Here is a 26,674-nt window from a genome sequence, read left to right as displayed (position 1 = left end):
TTGCCTGTGGGCAATGTGATAACTTGATGGTTCCTTAGGATTCTCTTCAGCATAATTTAAAATAAAGAAAAAAAAAATTAACTGCAAGGTTTAAGTTTATATTTGAATAAACTTAACTCCATGCTTTAGTGCCTTAAATGAACACATTCCTCAGTTGCAGGAAGTGGGTAAAGCACTCAGGGCGTAAATTTCTTTTTATCTCCTAGTAATTTCTCTGCATGTCCCTTCTGTATCATCATTAACCTATACACACAAGCTTTTCTTCCAAGATACTTCTTAGGGGCTCTATTGCATAATTCCAGCACCTTTCCATATAACATATAGATGTGTATACAAAATAAGTATTTAGTCCTTATCTATTATGTTTACTCCTATGTGTACTCCTTACAAAACTTCCATATTAGCAATGATCATGTAATCTTCTACAAATGTTATTACCAGCTATGCCATCTTCTTCACTATCTGTGACGGGTTGAGGCAGACCCCCTCCCCACCATGGGCAGAAATAATGACTCAGACAAATGGATTGCAAAAGTGCTGGAAAGTTTAAATGAAAAGCGGTGAATGTTTACAGAGAAACAGAACCGCAGTGACAAAAGAAATCCCAAAGCAGACCCAAAAATATCCCATCCCCACCTGAGGGTACACCCAAGACCCCCAGGGCTCCTTCTTCCCCACCCCCTCCCACTCCACTGCTAGGCTAGTCTCAGCTGGCCAGATCTGAGACTGCCCATCCCCTTGGCCTTGGGCCTAGCCAGGCCCAAGGCTGGGAGACATCTCCCCCAGGTTACCGGGTAGTGGAGAGGAAAGAAAGAGAAAGTGCCAGACCTTGCACTGGATCTTATAGTGGTGCAGGGAATTATGGGATGAAAATACCTGGTTTCCTGTGTCTACGCCTCTGGGCTGGACATTTGGACACAGGAAATATACCTCGTATGAACACAGCAGAAAGCACCCAGCCCCAACTGCTACACTATCTCACTGCATGCTCTGTCAGCTAGTCAAAGTAACCTCAAAAGTTAAGATTTTAAACTAGTATGTCTTAATAATTGAAAAATCCCTATTACTGAACACTTGGAAAATGTATCATATTTTGAGCATTTTTAGATATTTTTGACGTTTTGGATTTTTGAGATATTTTGGACAACTCTTAATTAGTAACAGTAATATTGCTTAACCAAACAATGATGAAAAGAGCTGTTACCATTAGTATTATTAATTTATTACTACTGTAGTACTGGATTCCCAGCTATATCTTTGGGAGGGACACCGTCTCAAGCTGCGCCAGAGGAGGTTTAGGCTCGAGGTGAGGAGGAAGTTCTTCACCGAGTGAGTCATTTGTCATTGGAATGGGCTGCCCAGGGAGGTGGTGGAGTCACCATCCCTGGAGGTGTTCAAGAGGGGATTGGACGTGGCACTTGGTGCCATGGTCTAGTCATGAGGTCTGTGGTGACAGGTTGGACTCGACGATCTTTGAGGTCTCTTCCAACCTTAGTGATACTGTGATACTGTGATTGTGGGGCAAAGCAGTATGTAACAATACAGACATACTTACCGTGAGAAGTGCATATATATTTAAAATAAAGGAAGAATAATTCTCAAGATATGCAAATTTAATCTTTGAAGAACACTGAAATTATTGAGGGGGAAAAAAAGTCTTAGTATTGTATCTTCAAAATGCCATTTCAATCAACTATCCTTTCTTTTGTGTTCTTGAATAAATGGAATTACCAACGTCTGTAAAGTCCTTGATCAGAATGAGGCTCTTAAACCAATTATGTGGAGATCAGAGTGCTTAAAATTATAAGGAATACATTTAGAATTATTAAAGACTTCAAATAGCTTGGCTCAGGCAAAATTACGTATAATTGATCATTTAGTCTGTGTTGTCAGTAGAAACTGCAGTCATAGGTGTGAAGACCACTTTTTTTGACAAATTGCAGTGCAACTTTTGTGAAACACAGAATGTACCAGCGCTTCCTTTTCTGAAGAATTTTACTGACTGCATATCCCTGCCACTTTTGTTCTTCTTCTCTAAGTATGGAAAGATGCACGGTAAGTCAAAAGCATTGAACAATATTATCTGGATGAAATGTGAAACATAGATGAAGTAAAACCAAAAGAGATTACCCTTGATCGCTAGGTAAGTGGAAACCACAGATTTGGGGATTGAAAGGTTTGGGTTTGTTTTTTTTGTTTGTTTGTTTTTTTTTTAAAGTTTAAGTGATTTAAAAAAAAAAAAAAAAAAGGTAAAAGGCATCACTTTCATAGAGAAATTTTTCTTTTGCCAAAGGGCAAAGTGATTTGTAGGAAATTAACATTAAGACTGACAAACTAGATGTCAGAAAATGATTGTGTAAGGGATTGCTTCTATAACCCACCCGGAGAATGACTGTTCTATTGATTCTTCTTCAGCCTCTGTGCAGTTGCTCTATCCCTTTGCTTTGAATTTTATGATTCATTTATTACAGGATATAATATCATTCAGGATAGGTAGCATTTTCAGAGTCAGGCATATAAATCCTAATCTGGCAATCATCCTCTGTATCTGTCAGAGTGGTGACAAGATTCTCATTGATTTTAACGATACAGGCTTAGGAACAAAATGACATGTATTATATAGTGTATGCCACAGGTTAGCAGATTTAATTCATACTTTACTATCTGCCTGTAATTAAGAGTTTATGACCAAACTCAAAACTTGCTAAACACAGTCACAATCTCATACTCAGTCCTCCTTTAGTATGAAGTGGTATTTTTCTGCTTATTAGACCTGAGAATCTCTTGATGCACTTGGCCCTAGTTTAAAGTCTGAAAGCAACTCTCGTTCTTACCATAGAAAATATTTTCAGATATTGCCCTAGGAGAGTTGTGTTCTCTTAACACACTTAGCACACTTTTATTGTGGGTTAGTCTCGGCTAACAGCCAGACTTTTACCCAGCTGCTCATAGCAACCCCCAGCAGTAGGATGGGATGGGGTAGGATAGGGAGAACAGGAAGAACAGGAGTGAGAAAACTCATGGATTAAAATGAAAGCAGGGATCTTGCTTTCTAATTAGTTGCAGAAAAAATACCAAGCAGACTTCACCTGGAGAAGATTAATTTATTGCAAATCAAAATAAAATTGTAATTGCTCATTTGGATAGTAGGAACTAAGAAGACATATCAAAACTATAACGTTTCTCCTATCTTTCCCAGCATTGACTTCATTACAGACCAGCACAAGATGTATTTGTTGGGAGGGGTGATAGTACGTATGGTTTCTCTTCACTCCTTCCTCCTCATGCTTTTGCTCTGGTTAGTCAGGCATGGCTGGCCTCGTGGGTTGCAGCCTTTCAGTAGAGTGTATTCCATACAGGCTTGCTACAGTTCCTTCGGGTATATCCATTTGCTCTGGCGTGGGTCTTCCAGGGGCTGAAGTACATTGCCCCTTTCTCCTCCTCTCTTTCTGACCTTGCTGTTCCCTCCTTACAAGTTTGTTGTTTTGCTTTTTTCTTTCCCCCCTCCCTCCTACTCCTCCTTCTCCTCTTTTCTCCACACAGCATTTTTGCCCTTTCGTGTTTATGCTTTCATAGCTCAGCTATAGCCCACAGTGCCTCCAAAGCAGAGATGGCAGGAACCAGCTGTCCCAAACATGGGGCAGCCCCATACCTTTTCCCACAAATGCCACTCCTATAGTCATAGCATAGAACTATAGCATCAATAAGGTTGGAAAAGACCTCAAGGATCATCAAGTCCAACCTGTCACCCAAGACCTCATAACTACTAAAACATGGCACCAAGTGCCACGTCCAATCCTCTCACAGAATCACCAAGGTTGGAAGAGACCTCAAAGATCAGCAAGTCCAACCAGACCTTGTGAAACCCTGTGACATGCAGCCATACCAACCTAAAATGCAGAGCATTACTAAGACTAGGGGAAAAAAGCTAACATCATAAAATTAGATGAATTAGGTCAACGGGATGGCAGATGGCACCTGAAATTATGTATGAAGTCAGCTATGCTGGAAAGGTAATTGAACTATTTATGCACCTTGTTAATTTCTCAAATTTAACTAATTCGGGAAAATAACTGGATGTCATCAAAAGCTTTCAGTTAACATCTAGCTGCAGTTTGAAAGACAAAAAGCCATAAGAAGAGGGAACAATGCCAGTTTATACCTAAATCAGCATTCAGAGGCGATGTGACAGCTTGTGGCTCCGCCTGAAGTACGGGCAGCTTTACCTCGAGATTAGGGGTAGTTTTTAAAGACTATCCACCTAACGATTTTCACAGACTTAAATTGGTGTACGAATACCAACACAGCTGCGTGAAAGTTCCAGCGGTTTCCACCCTCACCTGGAGGTGCCGGTGGCACTGCACAGCTCCTGCAGCGCACGACGAAGGTAGCCGGTGCGACTAGTCCCGCAGCCGTTCCCGGCGGTGGGCCACGGAGTAGACAGGAGAGCAGAGGCCCCGCCTGAGCGCGGCCACGCTCATCTCCGGCCGCTGCGCTCAGCGTTGCGGTGCCACCCTCACCCAGCACGAGGCGCGCCGCTAGAGAAGGCCCCGCCTGCTCTCAGACCGTTAGCCCCGGCGCAGCGTTGCCGCCGGCAGCGCGCAGGGCGGCGCGGAGGCGGAGCGAGGGGCGGGCGAACAGCGCGGCGCGGCGAGTTGGGCGGGCGGCTGCAGGCAGCCGCGCGTGCGGGGAGGTGGCGGGCCGCGGCGAGGAGCGCGGTTGCGGGACTAGCAGCAAGGTGACGAGCTGGTCAACCTCCTCCTTCCTCCCTCTCCCTCTTCCGCGCTGCTTGTCCTTTTCGGGTGGGCGAGGGAGCCTGCTGCGGGCGGTTGTCCCGGTTCCCCTGCGAGCTGCTCTTGCCTGGTGTTCGGCTCTGGTGTGGGTAACCTCCCCCCCTACCGTGTCTCTTCTCGCCCAGATGCTCAAGGTAGCAGCCTTCGTTTGTGTGTGTGCAGCAGCCTGGTGCAACCCGGCGCTGGCGGCGGCCGGGGGCAGACCGGACAGCGGCAATTTTCTGGACGATAAACAATGGCTCACGACCATCTCCCAGTACGACAAGGAGGTTGGACAGTGGAACAAATTTCGAGACGTAAGTTCGATCCACTCTGCCGGCTGGCAGCCGCGACCGGTCCGCTTCCCCGGCAGCGCCGCGGATGGTTCTGTTCGCTGAGAGTATTTCGGGCAGCCAGGGCTGGAGTGCTGCCTCAACTTCCTCCGTTCTTCTCGAGATTTAATTATTTTTATCCAATTCCCAGCGGCGCCTCGTCAGGAGTAGAGAGGTCCCACTGGGCAGTTCCTGGTGCGCTGCCGCCGGTGAGCGGCGAGGGCTGACCGGTGTACCCTGGGCCGCGCTGAGCGCTCAAGCCGGTACCCCGGGCGCCCAGCGGTCCGGGCCGCAGGAAGCTTGTTCCCGCTCTGTGGGTTTCCAGCCTTGAAAAGGTGGCGGTGGTGGGTGCAGGGGGAGTTGTGTTTGCTTTTCCTCCTCCCCGTTTCCCGCCCCAGAGCAGCAGTGGAAGCTGTGGTTGTGGGAAGGGCGGCGGTGGGGGCGCGCTGCGGCTGTTCGTTCCCGCTCCCCGCCGAAGCGGGAGCGAGGCCGGTCTGGGGTAGTGGAGTGAGAGGATGCTCGCCCCGTCATTACTGACCGAGTGCCGCATGGGACAGAGTCCCCTCCTGCCATCTGGAAGCGTGCACCGGGAAGGACTGCCCCGTCTTACCTTGCCGCTGTCGGAAGAGCCGAGAGGGCGGGCTGGGGGAGAAGAGGCACAGATGGAGGTGGGAGTAGGGGGTGGCTTTGTAGAGGGTGTTGTAGCAGCGACCGTGACAGGACGAGCCGCTAAATGGGGCGATAAGTTGCATAGATGGTGCGTCCGGAGTGCCTGGCACCGAGTACATTAGCATTAGACCCCTGCTGACCCGAATCTCGTCAGTTACGAAACCTGCTACTGTAAGGTGGCCCTCGTCCTCTAGAGTTCCTTGCTTTTGTGCTTAGTTTGTTCAGTTTTGTTGCAAGTTGAGTAAAACCCAATCAATTTTCAGAAGTCCTTCACATTTCTCTCGATGAAAAACGTTTTCCTTGCTCTTTCGATATTCGAACTTACTTGTGTCATTTATAAAAGAAACCTAAATTCCAAGCATGTAAAATAATATTCTGTTTAGCTTTAGTGTATTACTTAGTGGATTTCTTTGGTTTGGTGTAAAGCGTTGATTTAGTTTGCAGCTTCAGAATCAACAGGTTTCTTACGCTATAGCTTCATAGTGAGTGTGGTTTGCTGTTGCAAAGTGCAGTAAATATCTCCCAGGAATGTCTTGTGTTTTGCCGAGAGGTGTAGTGTACTTGGGATGGATGTGTTTTCTACCTTTGTATATATGTTGCATGCGGAATGCAAACTTGGCTATTTAAGTAACTAGCAAAGAAGACGCTGCTGTTAAAAGAGTTGTAGGAGAATTTATTTCCCCAATAGTTCTATTAAACAGCATAATTTTAACGTTTGGGAACACTCAGATTAATATTCAGATACTTTTGTTTGCTCTGAATATCTTTAAAATTTGTGTGTTTGAAAAAAAATAAATGTTTGGTGTTCTGTACTTTGAGACCTGTGGTTTTAGAGAAAGATCATGTGGTACAATCTAAATGTTTTAGTATGAAAGGCTGCTGCTAGAAACTCCAAAATAAGTGTGTCAATTACATTTTATAATTGGCAGTCATTGGACTGGACTACCCGGTAAGGTTGAAGAAGCTAAGTGCTCTCTAATGCTTGTCTCCTGGGTGTCCGCTAACATATACTGTAATATCGGATATTAGCCAGATAATTTATTCTGTGACAAGTAGGTCTCCCCAAAGGTTTTAAGAGTGACTGCTTTGAGGAAGTACTGCATACTGATTCTTCTGAGGAATTTTATATATATGCTGGTTTATGTATTTTTGCACTATTTAAGAAGAGTGGTACTTCAGTGAGGAATATGCTTTTATTTCTTGTGAAGAATGCTTATATCCTGTTAATTGATACTCGAGTGGGAATATTTATTGATAGTCCTAGTATTTCATAAGGCTCTTCCTTTAAAGCATTGAGGATTTTCAGTATTTCAAAAGATACAATTGTAAAATAATGAAATACTTTGAGTTAATCTACCTGCATGAGATACCTTAGAAATACATCTTGCTTGTAAGATACACTGATCAATTTTTAGCCTTAAATATGATTTGGTGGAGAAGCTTTATTAACATCCTACAGTTCTGTGTAAGTGATAAAATTTACTTGTTTGACTGTAATTTGTTGGTTTAGAAATTGTGATTAGGAATTTAATTAGTGATTCAAATGTTGCCTCCTGTTAAGGAGCAGGAAAACTGCATTTTTAACGTGTAGGCGTAACCGTCTCACAGAGTTAAATTCAGAATCAAGGTATGCAAGGCCTGTATTTGTAATTTAATTCTCTGATCAGAGAGCAGCATGGGTTTTTTGGGGACTTGAAATACCCTGCAGAGGTAAAGGTAAGATGAAATTCTGGTGTGAAATGAAGTATTTAAAGCCTTAACTTAAGACTTAACTGACAGGACTGATTAATGGGGAAGATAATGACCCTGACTTCTGGCTCATTGGCTCAGTTTCTTAAGAGTTTTAGATCACAGTGAGAAAGAACATAGTCATTCAGAAAGGGAACCTTTTCAAAACCTAATAAACCAGGATATGATCTTCTGTTAAAATGAACAAACAAAACCAAGACAATGAAAACAAACCCCAAACTCCCAAACATAGCTCTCTTAAAATCTTCCAAAATGTCACATTTGTCAGTAAAGGTTATTAACATGATAATATTAGCTAAGGTCTTTTCAGTACTTTGTACCAACAAAACCATAACTGACTCCTTAGTTCTCTTGAAAGATATTGCTCATTCTCAGAAATTTGTTGAAAATAATGAAATAGTTCTAGGTGAGACCTGCACCGTAATGTGTAACAGTGGGAGGCTGGGGACGTGTTAGATGCCATCTTCGCGTATCTTTCATGCACAGAAATTGGGAATTGACTCTTAAATAGGAGACTTTGATCTTAAAAATGGAGGTGGGGGAGAAATTATATTGTTCATATATGTAATATCAACTGCCTCAACTTGTATGTGTAAGGTAACAATTTTGGGTTACCTATGAGGACGTGTTTACTTTTTGCTTCTGGTGCCTGAGAAGGAAGAGTTTTTAACCCAGTCTTAGCAACTGGACTGCAGTAACACTAAGTAGCTGCAGCTCTTATGTCTGTCACTAAAACAGAGTTGTCAAGGTTTTCAAGTTGTCGCATTGGGCTGCTTCAGCAGCCAAAGGTGTCACAATGCTGTGAAGTCCTAGCCTGTGTGCATGTAACTGCTGATATTTTTAATGCTTGGGAGTTGAGGTTCTTTAGTAGATGGCAAGTTAGAGGAATCTTCGTTCACATTTCGTTGTAGTGCTTTGTACTAATGGTCTTGTCTATGATGGTTGCATGGTTTGTCTACAATTAAGATTATTCCTCTAAAAAAGTGTATTTGGGTAGGGGCATTACATTTATACTGCCCTATTTTGAACATTGTAAATCTTACATAGCAGACCTTCATTACTCAAAATGCTGTAAATGTGTGGAAACTTCTCAATACATAGGAATAATTCTCTACTCTCATTGACTTGATTCTCAATAATGGTATTAATCCTAGAACAAAACATCATATATATCATAGATAATCACTTTGTCCTTTTATGTGGTCTCTACAGCCAGTTGGACTAAGTTTCATACAACTGTAATTGTCTATGGTATTGCTGTCTGAAAGCTTTTCAAAGGCTTTGATTTTTATTTATTGACATTTTTTAGAGTAACTCATTTTAATCACTAATATTTGCAAATGGTGTCCTGTCCATTTGTGTTCATTGAAAGGATTGTATAATAAATGTGTTTCATATTTACTTGTTACTTAAGGAGAACTATTTATATTTCACTTGCTAGTGGTTTTACTTTTTCTTTCTGAAGTGATCATAATTTAAGCAATTCCTGCATTTCCAAATTTAAGATGCACAACTCAACTATGGCATAGTATTGTTATGAATTAATAGAATCAGTTAATCAATATAATCAGTTGCATCATACTACAGTATTGCTATCATCCTGCCACATTAATGCTGTTACGAAAGGTGAAGGAGATAGGGTTTAAGGTCTATCTGCAATGAAGGGTTAAGTTTGCACTGGTAATACAAATACTACCTTTTATGTTGATGCACTATGTTCTCATATTGACTGTCAAATATTTTGCCTTCTTTTAAGGCTTTTCAAAATCAGGTGCCACTGCCTAAGCTTCCCACCAACTAGAGACCTGTGTTTCTTACTGTTGTGGGCAGAACATCTCTCCCCAGCTGTATATCCATACAACTGTATCTCTCTGTAACTTAGAAAGCCAAAGGCTGTTTTAAAAGGATTTATCCCAAGTTTTTTTGCACATTATTGTATGATAGCATGAAAGTATTTGGAAAGTTTCTGTGTTTGCAGAATGAAGTACTGATAATCTTACTTGAAGAGGAGAAAGACTTCTGTACATTTGCATTGGGTTTGTTTACGGACGCAATGGATGTAATTTAGAGGAAGTCAGTATTTAGGATTTGATGGTGCAACATTCTTCACTAATGTTAACTCGTTAGCTATGAAAATAGGTACAGTAGGCTTTGTTGTCCTATCCATTTTGTGGTTCAGGGTAAATAAAATCTACCTCTTTCCTTATTAATAGGTAGAGGAGGTATTTTACTGTGTGCATATGTTTTCATAGAAAGTTCTGATTATGACATCAGGAAAAAAAAAAGGAATTTTAGAGCAGGAGAGATGAACTTCTCTGTTAGGTTGTGCTAGACCTAAATTAAATCAAGAGCTTGATAGTAAGTTTGAATCTTTTTTACTTTCCAGTTTGAAAGTTACTAGCTATTCTGAAGTGGTATCAGTCTTTGCCTAATAATCTATTTCATATGATCTTAGCTTTAGTCCTATGCTGAAGGAGGAAGAATTTTGAAACCGAGGAAGTCTGACAAAGAATGAGAATTCTTATACCTACACCTATAATTACTACCTTTGAAATGAAACTAATAAAGTAAGACGTGACCACCTTTTTAAACTGTGAAATATACAAAAATAGTAGGAATTTACATTAATTTTAGTTAAGGAAATTTAAGAAACTTTAATTTTTCAAGACTTCTAAACTGGACATGGCAGACTATAATGGGAAGGAATAATGCAAGTGTTAGATTTTAATTTCTTTTGCATTATAGAAAAAGAAGGCTTTTGATTTTATTTTTTTTAGTGTGCTTTCAGTTTGTTCTCAAGTATGGATTCCTTTTTTCTTTCACTTGGTTACTTTTCCTTTGGTCTATTTCTTGCTGTTTATTTCTAATGACAAGTACTTTTTGTCTACAAAGGCGGAGTCTACTAATCTCAAACTATTGTTAACAATGAACCCTTAATTGTCTCTTGGAAGGTATCAGCTTGGAAGCTCTTTATATAGCTAATATTTAGGATTTAAGTAAGCTGTAATGTGCTTTTCCTTAGATTGCCCTCATAATCTAAAGTAATGCTGCTAACATTGTTGCATCATTTCTTTATCTTCTTTCTTTGAAGAATAATTATTTTATTTGTTGTAGGTTGTTTATTGGACATGGATACCCAGTTGTCTCATGTCTTAATGTTAAATCTTGCTGGGATTGACTCTAGCCATCTGTGCTTATCATAGTGTAGTATAAATAGCTTTGTAATACACTAATAGATGGTAACAGTAACAGAAACTGCATAGCTATCTTAGTTTTATAATCACAAGGCAAAGATGTCTGGAGCAGGAGGTGTGTTACACGGGGAAGCCACCTGTAGAAAAAAATAGGGTATGAATGAAACTAGAATGTCTGTGTTTATAGACCACACCATCAATTCTTTATTTCCCCATCTCTAGTACTTCATAATCATTGAAGCATTAGCAGCAACTAGCTACAGAAAGGAGGAATAGCTTGGCTTAAAGTTTGCAAGTCTTGGCCAGTTTTCAAGCATAACTCTTTTCTTTAAGTAGGTACTTACGTTTAAGTGTGTTTGTGTCCTTTTTGTCCCATGTGGTGTATCTCCAGCAAGATATGCTGAGCAAAATAAGGAAAACTTTGAACAGCTGTTTATTTTTTGCATATCTAGCTTTAAAACAACTTCTAAGCTTTTAAGCATAAGGAAAACGTTAATCAAGGGATTTCTATCTTTTTCATAACAGTATGTGAAGATTTTTTTCACTTCTGCTTTCCCATCTCGCCTCATATCGCACTGATAGATTACAGTAGCAAAAACTGCTGTAGGAATGAATGATTTACCTAAGAAAGGTGGTGCAGTGTAAGGGAGCAGCCTCAGACAGGGCACAAGGAGAGATGGTGTGCAAGGCTACCCATGACAAAGCTTTCACATTACAGTGGGGATGTGGTTTCACTGCTCCACTATCTTCAGAAATCACTGCTTTAAGATAATAGGATAAAAGAATGGGTTTAAAAGATGTAAGTAATCCGAGCTGCTTTGTATTTTGCAACTTCCAGAGAGTTTTATCTTAATGCATTGTCATTAAAGACTGTCTAGTGCTTGACATTCCTCTGCAGAATATTCTTACGAACTAGTTCTTATTTTCTCAAATGATATGCAGTCACAGGCTCAAAGGAGACTGTCAGTTTGCAGCTTGTTCAGCATCTCTGTGAAAGAGTCTGCAAGTGATCAAATAATTTTGTTGTGCGCTTACACTGGGGCAGACATGAATACAATTGAAAACAAACTCCTTTGACATTTTTGTGTTTGCATCAATGATAAAATTAATTGCAGTTATTAAATCTGTATGGCATAGCAATGAGAAATAAAAAACATAGTCCTCTATATATCCTTCTCAGTGTGGATTTTCCTGTGGCCTATGTTTTATCGGCTGTCTGTTAAAATAGAGGGAAGTTGTTGATATGAAGACTCTGAGTATCTGTTTATGGATGCATTTATCTGCAAGCCATTTGGTTGTGTTGGTGATTGAAACATCACTTTTGCAGAAAACTGAAACAGTGATTCTTCTAAGCAGAATCAATTGGCTGGTATGTAAAGCAGCAATCCATCGTGTAAAATGCATTCCAACCATTCACAGAAGAGTAAGTTAACCACTTTGATCAGAGATAAGAAGCCAATATGACTGCATGAATAAAAGTTAGGGCCACAATAGGCCATTGGATTTGATAATACGCTTACCTGTATATGCTGTCTTACTGTCATAGAATCACCCAAGTTAGAAGGGACCTGTAAAGGTCATCTAGTCCATCTCCCCTGCAGTAAGCAGGGACATCCTCACTAGGACTAGATTATAGACAGCCTTCATCTTCAGAGACCTTTGTGTCAGGTTTGGACAAAAGCTATCATGTCATTCTGTCTTTGCTCACTTTTTACATATGTTGAATGTGTATTCTCTATTTTTCCTTTCCTGCATAAAAATGATAATACTCAGGGCACATGAAATCTACTTTTTACCTCCCAAGTTTCCTAGTTATCGATTGTAGCATAGGTTCTGTGAGTTGAAGCCACGTGTAATATTTTTTCCCATGAGGTTTTACAGTAGTAATATGATAGAATATTTGATGTTGAACACACTGAAAAGTTGAGTTCTTGTGTTTTTTATGATAAATATGATTTCACACCATGTGCTTGTGAGTGCATGCATGCACAGGCTAACTCATGTACACATGCACAGGCTAACTCATGTACACATGCACAGGCTAACTCATGTACACATGCACAGGCTAACTCATGTACACATGCACAGGCTAACTCGTGTCTCAGATCAATAACAATTTAAAGAGATTTTACTGTATCCATCCATCATACTGGGATCAGAATACTACATGGAATATTACAAGTATTTCATAGATCCAACCTCATGATGTCTGCAGGTTTATCTTGCTATCAGATTTTGGTATTTCATTGACTGTAGGCCACTTCTGGGTGTGACATTGAGTGTGACATGAAGTTAACAGTCTTTTTGGAGTGCAGAAGAAAATAATATATGATCTCAAATAGTTTCAGTTCATTAGATGGAAGAAATGCCTGGGTTTTTTTCATACACCTTTAAGGTATCACAGAAGAACAATATGACTACAAACATCCAGAACTTTACAATAAAAAGTTCGTGTTGAACTCCAGTTTCCCCAAGAGAGCTAGGAGAAGATAGGAAAAATATTTCAGTAAAATGCTTGAAATTATTCTGTGAAGAAGAACTGAAGTTAGAATCTAGCAGTGCCTGTTTGATTGTAAAATGTGACAGTATTTTACATAATTTATGTTTTAAAAAGTTGTTCTTGTCAAGGTGATACTCCTTTAGTTCAGAAGTAAGGGAATCTTTTGAATGTTTTTACAGAGTTGGACTGTGATTTTCCAGCCAGTTGGACTATTCAATAGCATGAATGTTAGGAATCTTTTTTTCAGAAAATGTTGGAAACTAATACTAGTAAAAGTCTGAATTGATTAATAATATCTGTATAATACTGGTTTTCCTCCACAGATATATCTGCTTTTCAATCTTTATTCAAATGCAAGTAAAGGTTAGTAATTTGCACGTGCTTAATTCCTGCATTCGCCTGGATGTGTTCCAGTGTGACCTGTTCTAGGTGATCCTGGTCTAGCAGGGGGGTTGGACTAGATGATCTTTTGAGGTTCCTTCCAATCCCTAACATTCTGTGATATGCAGATCCTACTCTTGGTTTTATTAAAGAGAAAATTTTTACTGAATCAATGAAGTTGTTCAAGCTGAAATTTCTATAGCTGTAAAATTACAGAGATTATTTATACAACTGATTTAAAATATATCAGTGTTTATCAGTTACTTATATGGCATTAAAAGAAAATGAGGCTTGAAAATCAAGCAGATATATTTTCAGCTTCAACAACTGACTTCATTTGCTTAACTTAGGTAACTTCAGCCAAACACCTTGCTCATTAGACCAAAAACCAAAAATGCCATGAATAATCAGGCGCAAGGATGAAACAGAACACATTGTGGCTGACCATTTAACTCTTGGTGTTTATCAAGAGAAGTGCTTGAAGGAAAAAGGAGAAAAGAAAAGAAGTCTTTGTGCTGAATTAATTAGCATCATACAATTTGAAAAACCTCAGTGATGTATAGTCAGCTAACTCTGTAATGCCTGAATTGTTACAGAAATTCTTTCAAGTAGTATATTTTAAGTAGTTTGCAGGAAGTGAAACGCTTCTGAAGTTATTCTCATTCCCCATCCTGTGTCCCCCCTCTCCTTCAAGCCTTTACTGTGGATTTCGCTGGGATAATGTTGTATAAGACTCAATCCAGTTCATGTGGAATCTTTCCTTGTCTAATTGAGGTTACTAAGAATATATGCACTGATTTATCTGAGAGTCTGAGTAAATCTTTAATTAAGCCAGTCTACTTATTTGAAATGATTATTTGATCATTTAATCTACAAAACAGACTTCTGAATATATTTTACATCTTTGAAAAACTGGAAGAAAGCAAACTTGAACTGGAGGTGAAGCTAACTTGTTCATGCAGTGATAACTACTTCTCATTAGAGAATCTTGTCTTGGGGTCTAAATGGAAAACATATCAAGACTGTTATTTGCTGTCAGTTTTGGTTTGTCCTTTTTTTTGGTAGTGGTTGTTGTTTGTTTTTCTTTATTATGTATAAGAGTCTCAAGCTGCACCAGGGGAAGTTTAGGCTGGATGTTAGGAAGAAATTCTTCATAGAAAGAATGATTTACAATTGGAACGGCCTGCCCGGGAAAGTGGTGGAGTCGCTGTCCCTGGAAGTGCTTAAAAAAAACACTGGATGAGGCACTTAGTGCCATGATGTAGTTGATTAGGTGGTGTTGGTTGATAATTTGGACTGGATGATCTTGAAGGTCTTTTTCAACCTGGTTGATGCTGTTATTCTCTAATCTTAGTTCATTGCTATTTCTTGAAGCACTATTTCTTTATTTCCTTAAGGTACCCCATTTCATTGGGGATTTTATTTATCTTTTAAAATTAACTATTTTGCTTAGTGAGTTGTTGCTTGTTTTTTATTCTGTCTACCCCCACTTCTGATTTGTGAGGCTATAGTTGAAAACAATCTTTCAGTTTCACTGACATGAATCAAAGTATTTAATCTTGGCTAGCTTATCTGAGAGGATTTCTGTATACATGCAGTCTGTGTCTGATTCACTTGCTGCATTGCTTCATGTAGCTAGATGCTTTTATGTTGCCTTGCATGCCAGACTTCTGTGACGAACTGCATATTATGAGATGCACTCTGCTTTCCTCTCTAGCCGAATCCTGTGTTGCAGTGCAGTCATCCAATTAAATGGGAGGGTGGCCATTACTAATTAGAAAAAAACAATTGAACGATCATAAAAAAGCTATGCTGTGCATACTGAGACAATATTGTTGAGGCAAGATTTTCATCTTGGATCAGAAAGGGTATTTATATAAATAATAATACTATTAAAAACTAAAGCTGAATAACCTATTTTGTGAGATGTATTGGAGCATCTGCTGCATGGCTTAATTCTGTGGGAAATTAAAGAGATTATAGTAAAGCTAAGCACTGGGATGAGTTTACTTAGTATTTGCTTCTTTTATCTGAAACTATTCTATTCATCCCTCCTCTCAGATCTTATGCTGGAGTCAATTGATCATCTGGTGTAGTAATTTTTTAGATGTCCAAAGTAAGGTGCAAATCTGCAGGTGTTGCTTTAGCTTGATTTGACAAGTATATAATCCTTTTGTTTCAGAAATCTCATAAGAGCAAAACTGCAACATGCCAAGAAACCAGAGATCTAGAGCAAATGAAAATCTTATTTAAGTATATCATAGTACAAGTCAAGCCAACTTTTTTAAAGTCTGTAGCTTATTCTGTGTTCTTCTTGCGATATATTCTGCTTACTTCACTTGACTTAAGAGATCTGGAGTTCTGTTATGCCAGTCTCAGCTTTATTTTCTTGATGTTTCCAACATTTCTGTTTTTACTCATCTTTATTCATACTAATCATTGCATCCTTCCTCTGCCTAGGCAACACAGAGATTTTGTGGTATATGTTTAAATATTTTCTGTAACCCCAAAACATTGTACATCACTTTTATGAAGTTCACCAGGAAGTTAGAAACAAGGGGATGATGAAATGAAAATCAAAATTGTATTGCCAGTTATGTCAATTATGGGGATTTGAAGCATGTACATGCATTTGTATCGAGATTTCATTGATACCAGCCATGCTAATAAATGTCCCTGTCTATCCAGCCTTTACATCTGGTAACTTCCCTGATCATTCTCATAAACATTTAACGTCAGCATTCTTCAGAGGCTCCATACAAGAATTGGTGGTTTTAATAGTTTCTTTACATGAGTTGAAATTCTTTTTATGTATCTCATATGAAGGAACTCGAAAAACAACGTTAAAGGAAGAAGTGCTTTCTCTTTCAGCCTGGATCCAGATAGTCAAGATCTCTTGTGTTTTAATCAGTTAAACACATTAGACCATAAAATCAGAAACTGAAGGTCAACAGCATCAACCATTGAACATTTTTGGGGGGCGGTGTTATTAAACATATAACTCCCTGCCCTCTTGAAACATTTTTCTCAGTCCGGAGAGGGAAAGAGACTCAAGTTCTTTTGAATATTCCCGTGTTGTGAAATTAGAGGCACAAACGAGGCCAAAATATCAACAGCTAGACTATTTATTACATAAATAAAGTGGAAATAAGAAGGGGAGAGGGGGAGAGAGAGAAGAGGAAAGGAATTATATTACCACACCCCTCCCCCCCCCCTCCCACCCCCCCAAGACAGTTTGAGTCTGTGGAGGAAAGGTGCTGCAGGAGATGTTGGGTTTGTAGAGAAACGGTGCTGAGGCTTTGGCTGGAGAAGAGATGTGGTCCTCTGGGCAGCCTCTTCAGCTCCATGAGTTGCAGCAGGTGGAACTTAGGACACGGAGAGAGGGTTCAGTCTGCTTCTTCCAGGCTCCATGGCCTCTTTTCTCTGGAGCAGCATTGTCCTGGGCTTTTCCTTCTCTTGTGCTTTCCTTCTCAGCGGCTTGGTCCTTCTTCTGTGTTTTCCTTCATCTCTGTTTTTCTTCTACGTTTTTCTTCTGCCAAGCCAGTAATGGCTCAAGTCTTTTATACAGTTTTTAGTCCTTAGGTATGTGTCCAAGTATTGTCCCTCAGGAATTCAGGGGCCAGGAAATCATCCTTAGGTAAATACCCAGGTATCGTTCCCCAGGAAATCTTTCTGTGCATTCCTGTGTGTTTGGGCAGGGGTCTGGATGGAGCGGGGAGGCCTCTGCCTCCTCCTTCTCCATCTGCATGCCCCCACACTCATTACACATCAGGAAACAGGTGGTGAATCCATTGTCTCACCCTTTCCAGGGTACTTGATGGGTGGAGATTATCTTGTTTTATGCATATTCCCGAAGGTGGCCTCGGTCCATTGTTGTGAGGTCAGCTGTGGTCCAGTGATTGATGTTATCTTTGCACCTTCCAAGAGTCGTTCCAGTGGCTCTGCCCAACACATATCAGCTATTGTCTGGGCAAGCAGCAAGTGATTTTATCTTTGAGTCACACAAGGAGAGGCAAGCTTTTAGTCTCTCACAAACATAGAATCATAGAATCAATAAGGTTGGAAGAGACCTCAAAGATCATGAAGTCCAACCTGTCACTCAAGACCTCCTGACTGCTAAACCATGGCACCAAGTGCCACATCCAGCCCCCTACACTGATTAGTAGAAAGCTGCTGAGATAGTTGCATTATATCAGAAATAGAACTTACTAGTTAATGTGACAAAACTTGAGTACTGATTCAGAGCAGAATTCCAGATCTTACTTTCATTTACACTACAAATTTTGGAGACTTTTTTGATATTCTGTTTGAGATTTATATTTTGACTCAGAGTTCAGGATTGGGCTGTTTTTATCCTTCTTGATGGTAGACTGTATGAATCTGTCTTTGTCCTTGCTGCCTGCAAGTTTGTTTCTTAAAAATTTGAATGGTGTTCTTACTTAAATATCTGTAACAAATATCTGGTTTATTTGTGTGTGTATTCTGTGGTATATTACTGTGACTTTTAGATAATGGTTTCTACTTTTCAAGACAGTTACTGTTGTATTGGGTGTTTGGTTTTTTATTTTTTTTAAATTTAGGACTAACCATGTGCTTAATTTCTATTACAAATCAGAACAATTTTGCAGGGAAAACATCCTGTAGATAGTGCAGGTTGTTCACTGGGGAAAGGGTTTAAGAAATGATCCAGTTGTATGTCATATATGAAGAGGGAGGTTAAGGGCTTCACTTCAATGACATAAAATTAGAGACCTAATACTGTAATTTAGTTGTGCATTGCTGCTCTTGAGTGATTTTTGGCTTGAGCTGTTGGGAACAGGTAGCTTTAATGACTGCCTGGTACCTCTGCTGCCAAATAGATTTCTAGGACGGGAGAGTCCCAAATCCTTCTTCAAATGCTATGTATTAGTTTTCTAAGAAAACTTTGAAAAAATATGTGAAATTTTATGGAAAACCAAAACAGTCTAACCATTTTATTTGTGAAATACAGAATATTACAACCCCACCCCAATAGCCATTGTGTTAAAGGTAAAAATAAGTAATACCAATATGAATGAATTATTCCATGTTGTCCTTTGATTTACTGTTTCTCTCTTAATTTGATGTCCATATTCAGTTTATATTGTTTCCACTCTATTTAGTTTGTTACACATAGTAATTAAATCAGCACACTAAGGAGAAAGCTTAGGAATAATTTTGATGGTTTTTAAAGAAAAATAGCACAATTTTGTGATCACATGAGAAGAACCAAGAATTGTATCATGATTTTTGTTGTGAGGCTGGAACACTGCAATTTTAAAATTGAGGGACTTGGTTGGATTATTCATAGATTGTTTGATAAGTTTCTTAAACAGCAAAATGGAATCGTCAGTCCATTAATTTTAGAGCAGAAAGACAACAAAAGTTGCAAGCATTAATTCTAAGGTGGTCAAACTTGTTATGTTTTGGTGGAAGAAAACATGTATTGTTCTACCTGTCCAATTATGCTACTGTTATGATGTGGCATACATGATTTTTTTTTTTTTTAAATCCACTTTCCTGAGATATTTTTTTAATAGCATTTGAAAGAAAATCTTTCATTTTTTCTTTTGACTTTAAAAAGCTGTTTCTATGTTGGAAAAACTGTGACTTCTACCCATAAATTTTAGTTATGTGGGAAAATAGATCTTAAATTTAATGGAGCCAACACCAATGTTTTATTAAGTTTTTATTCTGATTCTGCAGCTAACAATTTTTCTGCAGTGCTTGATGTGTGTGTGTAGTATTTTTTTTGCTGTGTAAAACAATCTTCATACAAGCTGCTTTGACACTTTAGAAAGTAAAACTCTATTACTTTGCAAAGAGTAACTATAGCATCAATTTCTTTGAAAACAGTCTAGTTCACTTTTTAGACACAAAAGTCAAACTCCTTGAAATGTAGTGACTGTTTTTTTTGGTTCTATTTTTAGACTGTTTGTGAACCAATGAAGCTTGAAAACTTCTCTTAAAATAAATTCTTCATCTGTAGCACTGTGGCCAGCCTCCAACACAAGAAGGATGTGGAACTGTTAGAGTGGGTTCAGAGGAGGGCCATGAAGGTGATCAGGGGGCTAGAGCACCTCTTGTATGAAGACACACTGAGAGAGTTGAGATTGTTCAGCCTGGAGAAGAGAAGGCTCCAGGGACATCTTGGAGCAGCCTTCCAGTATTTGAGGGAGGCCCTTGGCATAGCTGGAGATAGACATTTTTACAAAGGCATCTAGTGACAGGACAGGGGGATACTGGCTTCAAATTGGAAGAAGCAAGGGTTAGATTATACATAAGAAATTCTTCCCCATGAGGGTGGTGTGGCACTGGAACAGGTTTCCTGGAGATGTGGAGGCTCTGAGCCTAGAAGTGTTCAAAGGCAGGTTGAATGTGGCTTTGAGCAACCTGATCTAGTAGGAGGTGTTCCTTCCTCTGGCAGGGAAGTTGAAACTGGGTGGTCTTTAAGGTCTCTTCCTACCCAAAGTATCCTACGATTCTGTCATTACTGTGCAATCTAAGTATCCAAAACAATTTGTGGAGAGATCTGTGCAGGAGTGAATCATACTGGCGTCAGTTAATATCAGATCAGGTGTGTAGACACTTGTAGATTAATTTCTGGATAATTACTTGGGGTTACAACTATATTGAGGAAACAATGTTCTTTTCAGTACTTTATGCAAGAGGAATATTGATTTCAAGAAACTTCAGTGGTTTACAGAATTTATCTTATTTGGGACACCTTCACTTTTTTTTTTTTTACTTTAACAGTAACATTGAAAGGTGGAATATGTTTGAATTTAAGATGTCACTCAGTTCTTGCAAATTAAGCTGTGTATCTCATCTTTTTAGTGTGCTTTTTTTGGTGCCTGAAAACTCTGGTATTTCCTTTGTCTGGACACATCCCCCCTACTCCTACCTGTGACTTACCTGCTCTGAAGTTAAGCATTTTGGTAATACATAAATTGACAGTTAATTGATTTGCAGCCTGAGTTGTAGGTCATAGATTTTTAGAAACTTGCCCTGTTTATAAACTTACTTACTGTGAGTATCTTTGTTCTAGGTCTTCCATAACAATTTAACAATAAGCAATAACTAACAAAATATAGACAAAATGAAAGATAGACATGGCCTCAATTTTTTATATCCTAGGGGAGCAATTACTATTTCAAGTGTAGTATGAGTATCATGAGCTATGGGCCATACTTTCTTCAGCCACCAAATCCCATCGTTTTTGTACTTTCCTTACAGCTAGGCCTGCTACACTGGTTAAAACACTGCTCTGAACAGTTTTTTGGCTTCCTTGGGAAGTTTTTATCTTGGTAAAAGATTGTTTCAGATTCTGTAGGACTATTAATAAATTCAGCAGAAGGTGAAAGTAACTTTAAATTGAACATATGTAGAAAACAGTTGGTTTTTATATGAATAATGACAGTACCCAGAGGGATTGGGTTTTTTTGGATGAAAGTAATTATTTTCATTAGATCTGATGATTTGCACTGAAACGTTTGAAACTCTAAACAGTCAATTTGTCTTCATTAATACTTTCTTTGTAGGAAACAATGACATTTGAGAATCTTGGTATGAAAAGTGGCAAGCTCAAAGAACTTGTGATATTAATAATTACATGACACCATCTGTAAAAAAAATTACCAGATGTACTGTTTATACATGAAAGTTTCTAATGGGTTGTAGAGAGTTCAAGGTAGAACTCTGACCTAGGACTGAAAATTATGTACACTGTCAGACTACTTAAAAAATACTGTAACACAGATGATGAAAACTCTTGCATGAAAACTGTGTCATTATTGCTATTTACAAGTGGTATTACAGACTTTCAATTGTTTAGCAATGATAAGATTTATTGTGTATATCTTGGTTGATTATGTCAGTATGTATTCTTTTCCTGTTGCCTCCATATCACTGATTTGACACATTTGAGAAATTTTGCCTGTTCTTTCAATAACAGTTGTCCAAACACTTCTGAGTACCAGAGAATGACCCCATGGAGATCAGTGGCTTTGTTTACAAATACTATTCATAAATCAACTAGCCTGCTGTAACATCTCTCATATTTCAACTGAGACTCAATTCAAGACCTTTCTGAGTATGTGTTTTCTTTGATGCCTTTTGTTGTGGCAACTACAATAGGTACGAGGGGAGAAGAGGGCCCTTAATCTACAAGGGAAGGTATCCTCTGGGTGGGCACGGAGGAAAGTAGTTGGGAAATCCAAAATGTCAGTTGAGATAAGGACAGTTTACTACTCTACTGCAGGGATATCAGATTACGTAAAGGGAAAACAAAACAGACAAAACAAACAAAAAACAGGAGAAAAGATACCAGTGTACACAGCAGATGACACTGCAAAATGCGGCTGCTGTGTGCAAACCAAAACTGGGAAAAAAGAGATGAACCCCAGCCTGGAAACTGGGGAGGAAACATAAAAAAACCCTGAACAGGAAACTTCACAAAATATAGAATATATTACAAGGCCCATAAACTCTGAACAATCCCTTTTGTGTCATACAGTTAGCATAACATAGGCATGGTGTACAATATACAATCCCGCTTGCTCTGTTGCTGTTTGCCATTGGTGGGGGTAGATGTGTCCCCCATCCCTCACCTCTCTTAATGGTGCCAGTCAGCTTAAAGTAATACAGTTCCACTGTAAACAGTTACGGCGCTACTAGTGTTGCCTTTCTGTTTAGCTATGAACATAGACTTCATGGAGGACTTCTGCTTTAATCCACATGTCAAGTACCTCAAAAACATCATTGCATTTCTCTGTGCTAGAAGGGGAGAAGTTATCCTGTGATAGGGCAAGAGGTGATTTTAATTCTATTTCAGAAAAGCTTTGGTACTGGAAATAAAAGTGAAGAAAAAAAGCTAATGTTCTCTGCAATCCATCATCCCTCTTTCTAAGCTGTTGGGATACAAATAACTAGAACCTTAGAAAACTCAAAGAACCACATCATGAAAAGTTTTGATATAAAAAATGCTACTTCTCAAATATGTCAGTCATATAGTTCCTCTATACATCTATCACCCTGACAATTAAATATCTAATAGAGGGAAAAATTTAAGCTGAGACTTGAAGGGACTTACTTTGTACAGTTCATATACCTTTATGTATTCAGTTTCCTGTTAAAATTGTTACTGAGCAAGAAATAATACGATTTCCATGGCTTGAGTTGAAATAGGAAGGCATTCACTGTCAGGACACCTAGCATGGTTCCTTAAAGAATTAGAATTTTCTTCTCTTACTTCTGTTACCTAATTTCTGTCATTAGATTTCTGCCATTTCTCTTTTTCAAGTCTTCCAAATTATGAATGCTTTTTTCCACCAAGACTTGAGGCTAGACATATAAATTGTCTTTCCTTCGGAGTAGTGGAGAGTCTAAATCAGATATTGCCATATTGCAAGTGGAGATATTTATTCCTTTGCCTAACAATGTTGTATAGGGAGTAAAAATAGTTCAAAATTCTTGTTTCAGGGAATAAAGAACAAATGTACATGAACTATTTTTACTAGCCTGCATAAAGCTGATGAAGGCTGAGTTAACTGTGATAATAATGTATTGCTTTTTTTGTTTGGAGTTGCCTGATGTTGCAACCTAAAAGTGCTATGTAGATTTAAAATGCCACAGTGCTGCATCTGGAAGAGAAAAAAGACTATCAAGAAAAGCTTTGCTAGATGTCTGTCCCTTCTCCCCTCTCTTGCCCCAAATAGCGAATACCTCATTATCCTAGGTAAAGAACTATTGGGGTTGTGTGTCTTGTGATAATTAGGCTTTCCATGCTTGTTGGGAAAATGAAGCCTAGGTATTCAGAAGGTGAAGAGAGACTCATCTTGCCTAGCTGGGAATAGTTCAGAAAGTTAGCATAAGCTAATTTTCTGCAGACTTCCTCTGTAGTAAATGAAGACAGATGTCTGCTTTAAACAGTATTTTTCGTTGTAGTGTGTGGTGTATTGCTTTTTCCAAGTGGTCACCTTTTTCTGTCAAGAAGGCTAGTTGTCCTGGATCTCTGAGTAGATCATAGTATCATTATATCGGTCAGGGTTGGAAGGGACCACAAGGATATCACAGTATGTTAGAGGTTGGAAGGAACCTCAAGAGATCATCGTGTCCAACTCCCCTGCCACAGCAGTATCACTTAGAATAGTCCACACATCATCTAGTTCCAACCTCCCTGCCATGGGCAGGGACACCCCACACTAGATCAGGCTGGCCAGAGCCTCATCCAGCCTGGTCTTAAACACCTCCAGGGACAGGGCCTCAACTACCTCCCTGGACATCAAATAGTTGGTTTTTAAATTGCTAAAATTAGATACATATAAACTGTATTAGACAAGACCAATTAATAGATGTCTTTTACAAGTGACTGGAAAGACAATTCTGTTTTTGTCTGTAGTAAAATAAGGTATACAACTTGAGTGTTAAAAGGTTGCTTTATGTATAGATTAGTTTGGGTTTTTTTTAGTCAAGCATTATACTGCTTAACAAGTACACCCCCTATATATATATATATATATACATATATGTAGTTAGCTGACCTTTCTCTAAAACCTGTTATTCCAAACATCTACTAAGCATAAGAATTAATTCTTTTGTCTCAGTATTCTCCCATTTCCAACCAGGTTTAAGGTTATTCCTTAAGAATAAGATAGACTTTCAGAGTTATTCCCTACAGGGTCTTTTCAGGATTTTTATTTATTTTCAATCCTTTAATTTCAGTTAAATTGTTGATGAGTGGATGCCCTTTTATGACCACACCTATGTTAAAGAAGATACATAATGGCTGATTTTCAGGTTAACTTGTTTAAATGGGAAATATTGTAGTTGTATTTTCTGTATGGTGCAGGATCAAGGAAAAAAAGTGCGTCCTAAAATTCCTGGAAGTTGTTAGCGTACTTCAGCGTGCTGTGGCAAAGTGCTGATTAATGCACTTGGTAGCTATGAATATCTCATAACAAGTTGCTTCCCTGTCTGGCTTGTGATATGGTAGAGTACTTTCTGTGAAGTAGGTGTAGACATATGTCTTATGAAGAATTCTGTTTTTCCAGTACTGCTGCAATCTGCAGAGCAGGTGTTGCTCTCTTCTGGGAGATAGAGAAAGAATGTTCTTGTGTGGTATAGTTTAAGGAAGTGTAGCTGTATAGCTGTGAGTTGTTCTTCTGTCTCTCAACTAACCATGGCCATTTATTTTCAGTAGTTTCAGGGAGAACATTCGAAAGTGGCAGATCAGAATAACAAGTGGAAGGACTGGTAGTAAATTCTGTAGAAGAACCAGGAAATGAAGGCAGATAAGGTCAATGTTCCAGAAACCCCTTGATTTCATAAGTAAAGTGAGAATGACACAAATATGAGGTATAATTTGTACGCATATCCAAGTGTAGAAAATAATTTTCAGGAAAAAATGGTAAAAATATGAGAAGAAGAAATGAAGCAAACAACCTTTGTGTATACCAGATAGATGTCATACCCTGGTTATCTGTGAATGTGTAATATTTATTGCTTCTATTCCTACAAAGAAAAGTTGTGAAGCTTGTAAGTTGTGTGCACTGCAGCTGTTTGGTTTTGAACCTGAAGTGGAAAATAAAATAAAGATAATTGCATAATGTATTAAGTTACCTATGCACAGATAAAAGCTTGGGACTTTGCCAAGAAATGCCAAAAGCACTGCAAAAATGGATGTGATGACTCCTTTCAGTGTGTTTTATGAAATGAAATAACTTCCATTATAAACATTTTTAAAAAATCTCGTCCTACTTATCTTTAGCTGGAGAGGCAGCGAGGGTTCAAAGGAAAAATACTGTGAATGCCAGGTCCCACCTAAGGCTTTGTTTTTAGAAGGGGGTGATATGGGGGAGGTAGAGGCAAGGGTGCATCAGGCTAAGAAAGAATTTTGGTGACTTGTTATCACTTGAAATAGTTTGACTAAAAGCATTTCTCCTTCAGCCAAAGGAGAAGCTGAAGAGAAGAAGGGGCTCTCTGTCAATAGGTTTTTGCAAGAAGTTATTTTAAAAACATTTGTTGATTAAACTTGTTTTTTTCTGGCTGGTCAAAAAGTATATTATTGTGGACTGTGAGAATTCTTGCCTTCAGCTTATAAAAATCAAAGTGATTTTGGGCCACTGTTTATACTAAGGAAAACATTCTGGAAGAAAGAATCAAAATGTTCTAAATGAATGGGCAATACAAACCACTTGGGTTTCTTTTTTAATGCACTTAGAGTGCATTAAATGGAAGCTTTAATGGAGTAAAGTGAGCAAAGAACTTTTGAGCAGCTGGGAATAAGTGCGTACTGGTGTTGAATACAGATGCTTTTAAAAATATTTCAGAATTAACAATACTGCCCTGTGTTGTACATAGGAATAAAGGTAGTGATGAGATGCTTGTCATTGATTTTAAAAGCAAATGCTAAGTGGTATTGTACACTTGGGGAAAATTGTAGTTTGCTGCCTTGCCCCCACCCCACCCCGGCTACATATCTTTTTGAGTGTTATACCAACCTCTTAAAAAAAAAAAGGGAAGTGTTGTCTCCAGTTCCTTGAGTCTGTATGGGGTTCAGTTATAGTTGATAGTCTTGCAGTTTGTTTTTCAGTGCTCATAAAACATCACTTGTTGTGAGCAAGTGTAGAGGAGGATATGTTTAATCCCATCTTCTTGTTTTTTACCATTAAAACTGGAAAAAAGTGTGGTGTTTTTATGGCTTATTTCTTTCAGCAGTTGTATTTTGTTTAAAACCTCCAGAGAAGTTTCACAGTAGAAATTTAAAATAGTGAACTTTACAGTTGCCCTTACAGATACAGTTGCCTTTACAGGTGCCCTTATAGGGCACCCTAATAGGAAAACAGTTCTTGTGCGTATGCATTTTTCTAATGTCATATGACAAAGTAGCTTTATTGCTATGTAGTATAAATCTTAATTCTGATGTAAGTCAAATTGCATGTACCCTCTGACCATAGACTTATGACTTCACCTGTATTGGCATAGCCTAAAGATGAGTTCTCAAGGTTTTGGCAAGCCCTGAGCTGCCTTTGCAAAGGGGTTGTGTGTGGTGGTGGTTTT

General features: G+C 38.8%; 1 protein-coding gene across 1 annotated transcript in view; it reads left to right on the top strand.

Annotated features, from left to right (window-relative positions):
- Positions 1 to 4,604: 4,604 nt before the first annotated feature.
- SPOCK3 (SPARC (osteonectin), cwcv and kazal like domains proteoglycan 3) overlaps positions 4,605 to 26,674 on the top strand; it is a 131,139-nt gene continuing 109,069 nt past the window's right edge. Inside the window, exons 1-2 of the mRNA XM_054165908.1 lie at positions 4,605 to 4,738; positions 4,919 to 5,089. Coding sequence (XP_054021883.1) covers positions 4,919 to 5,089 — 171 coding nt within the window. The 5' untranslated portion in view covers positions 4,605 to 4,738. The remainder of the gene's footprint in view (positions 4,739 to 4,918; positions 5,090 to 26,674) is intronic.

This window comes from Dryobates pubescens, chromosome 1 (genome assembly GCF_014839835.1).
Source record: "Dryobates pubescens isolate bDryPub1 chromosome 1, bDryPub1.pri, whole genome shotgun sequence".
Classification (NCBI taxonomy): Eukaryota; Metazoa; Chordata; class Aves; order Piciformes; family Picidae; genus Dryobates; species Dryobates pubescens.
Note: the sequence above shows the minus strand (reverse complement) of the source record. Positions and strands in the feature narration are given on the sequence as shown.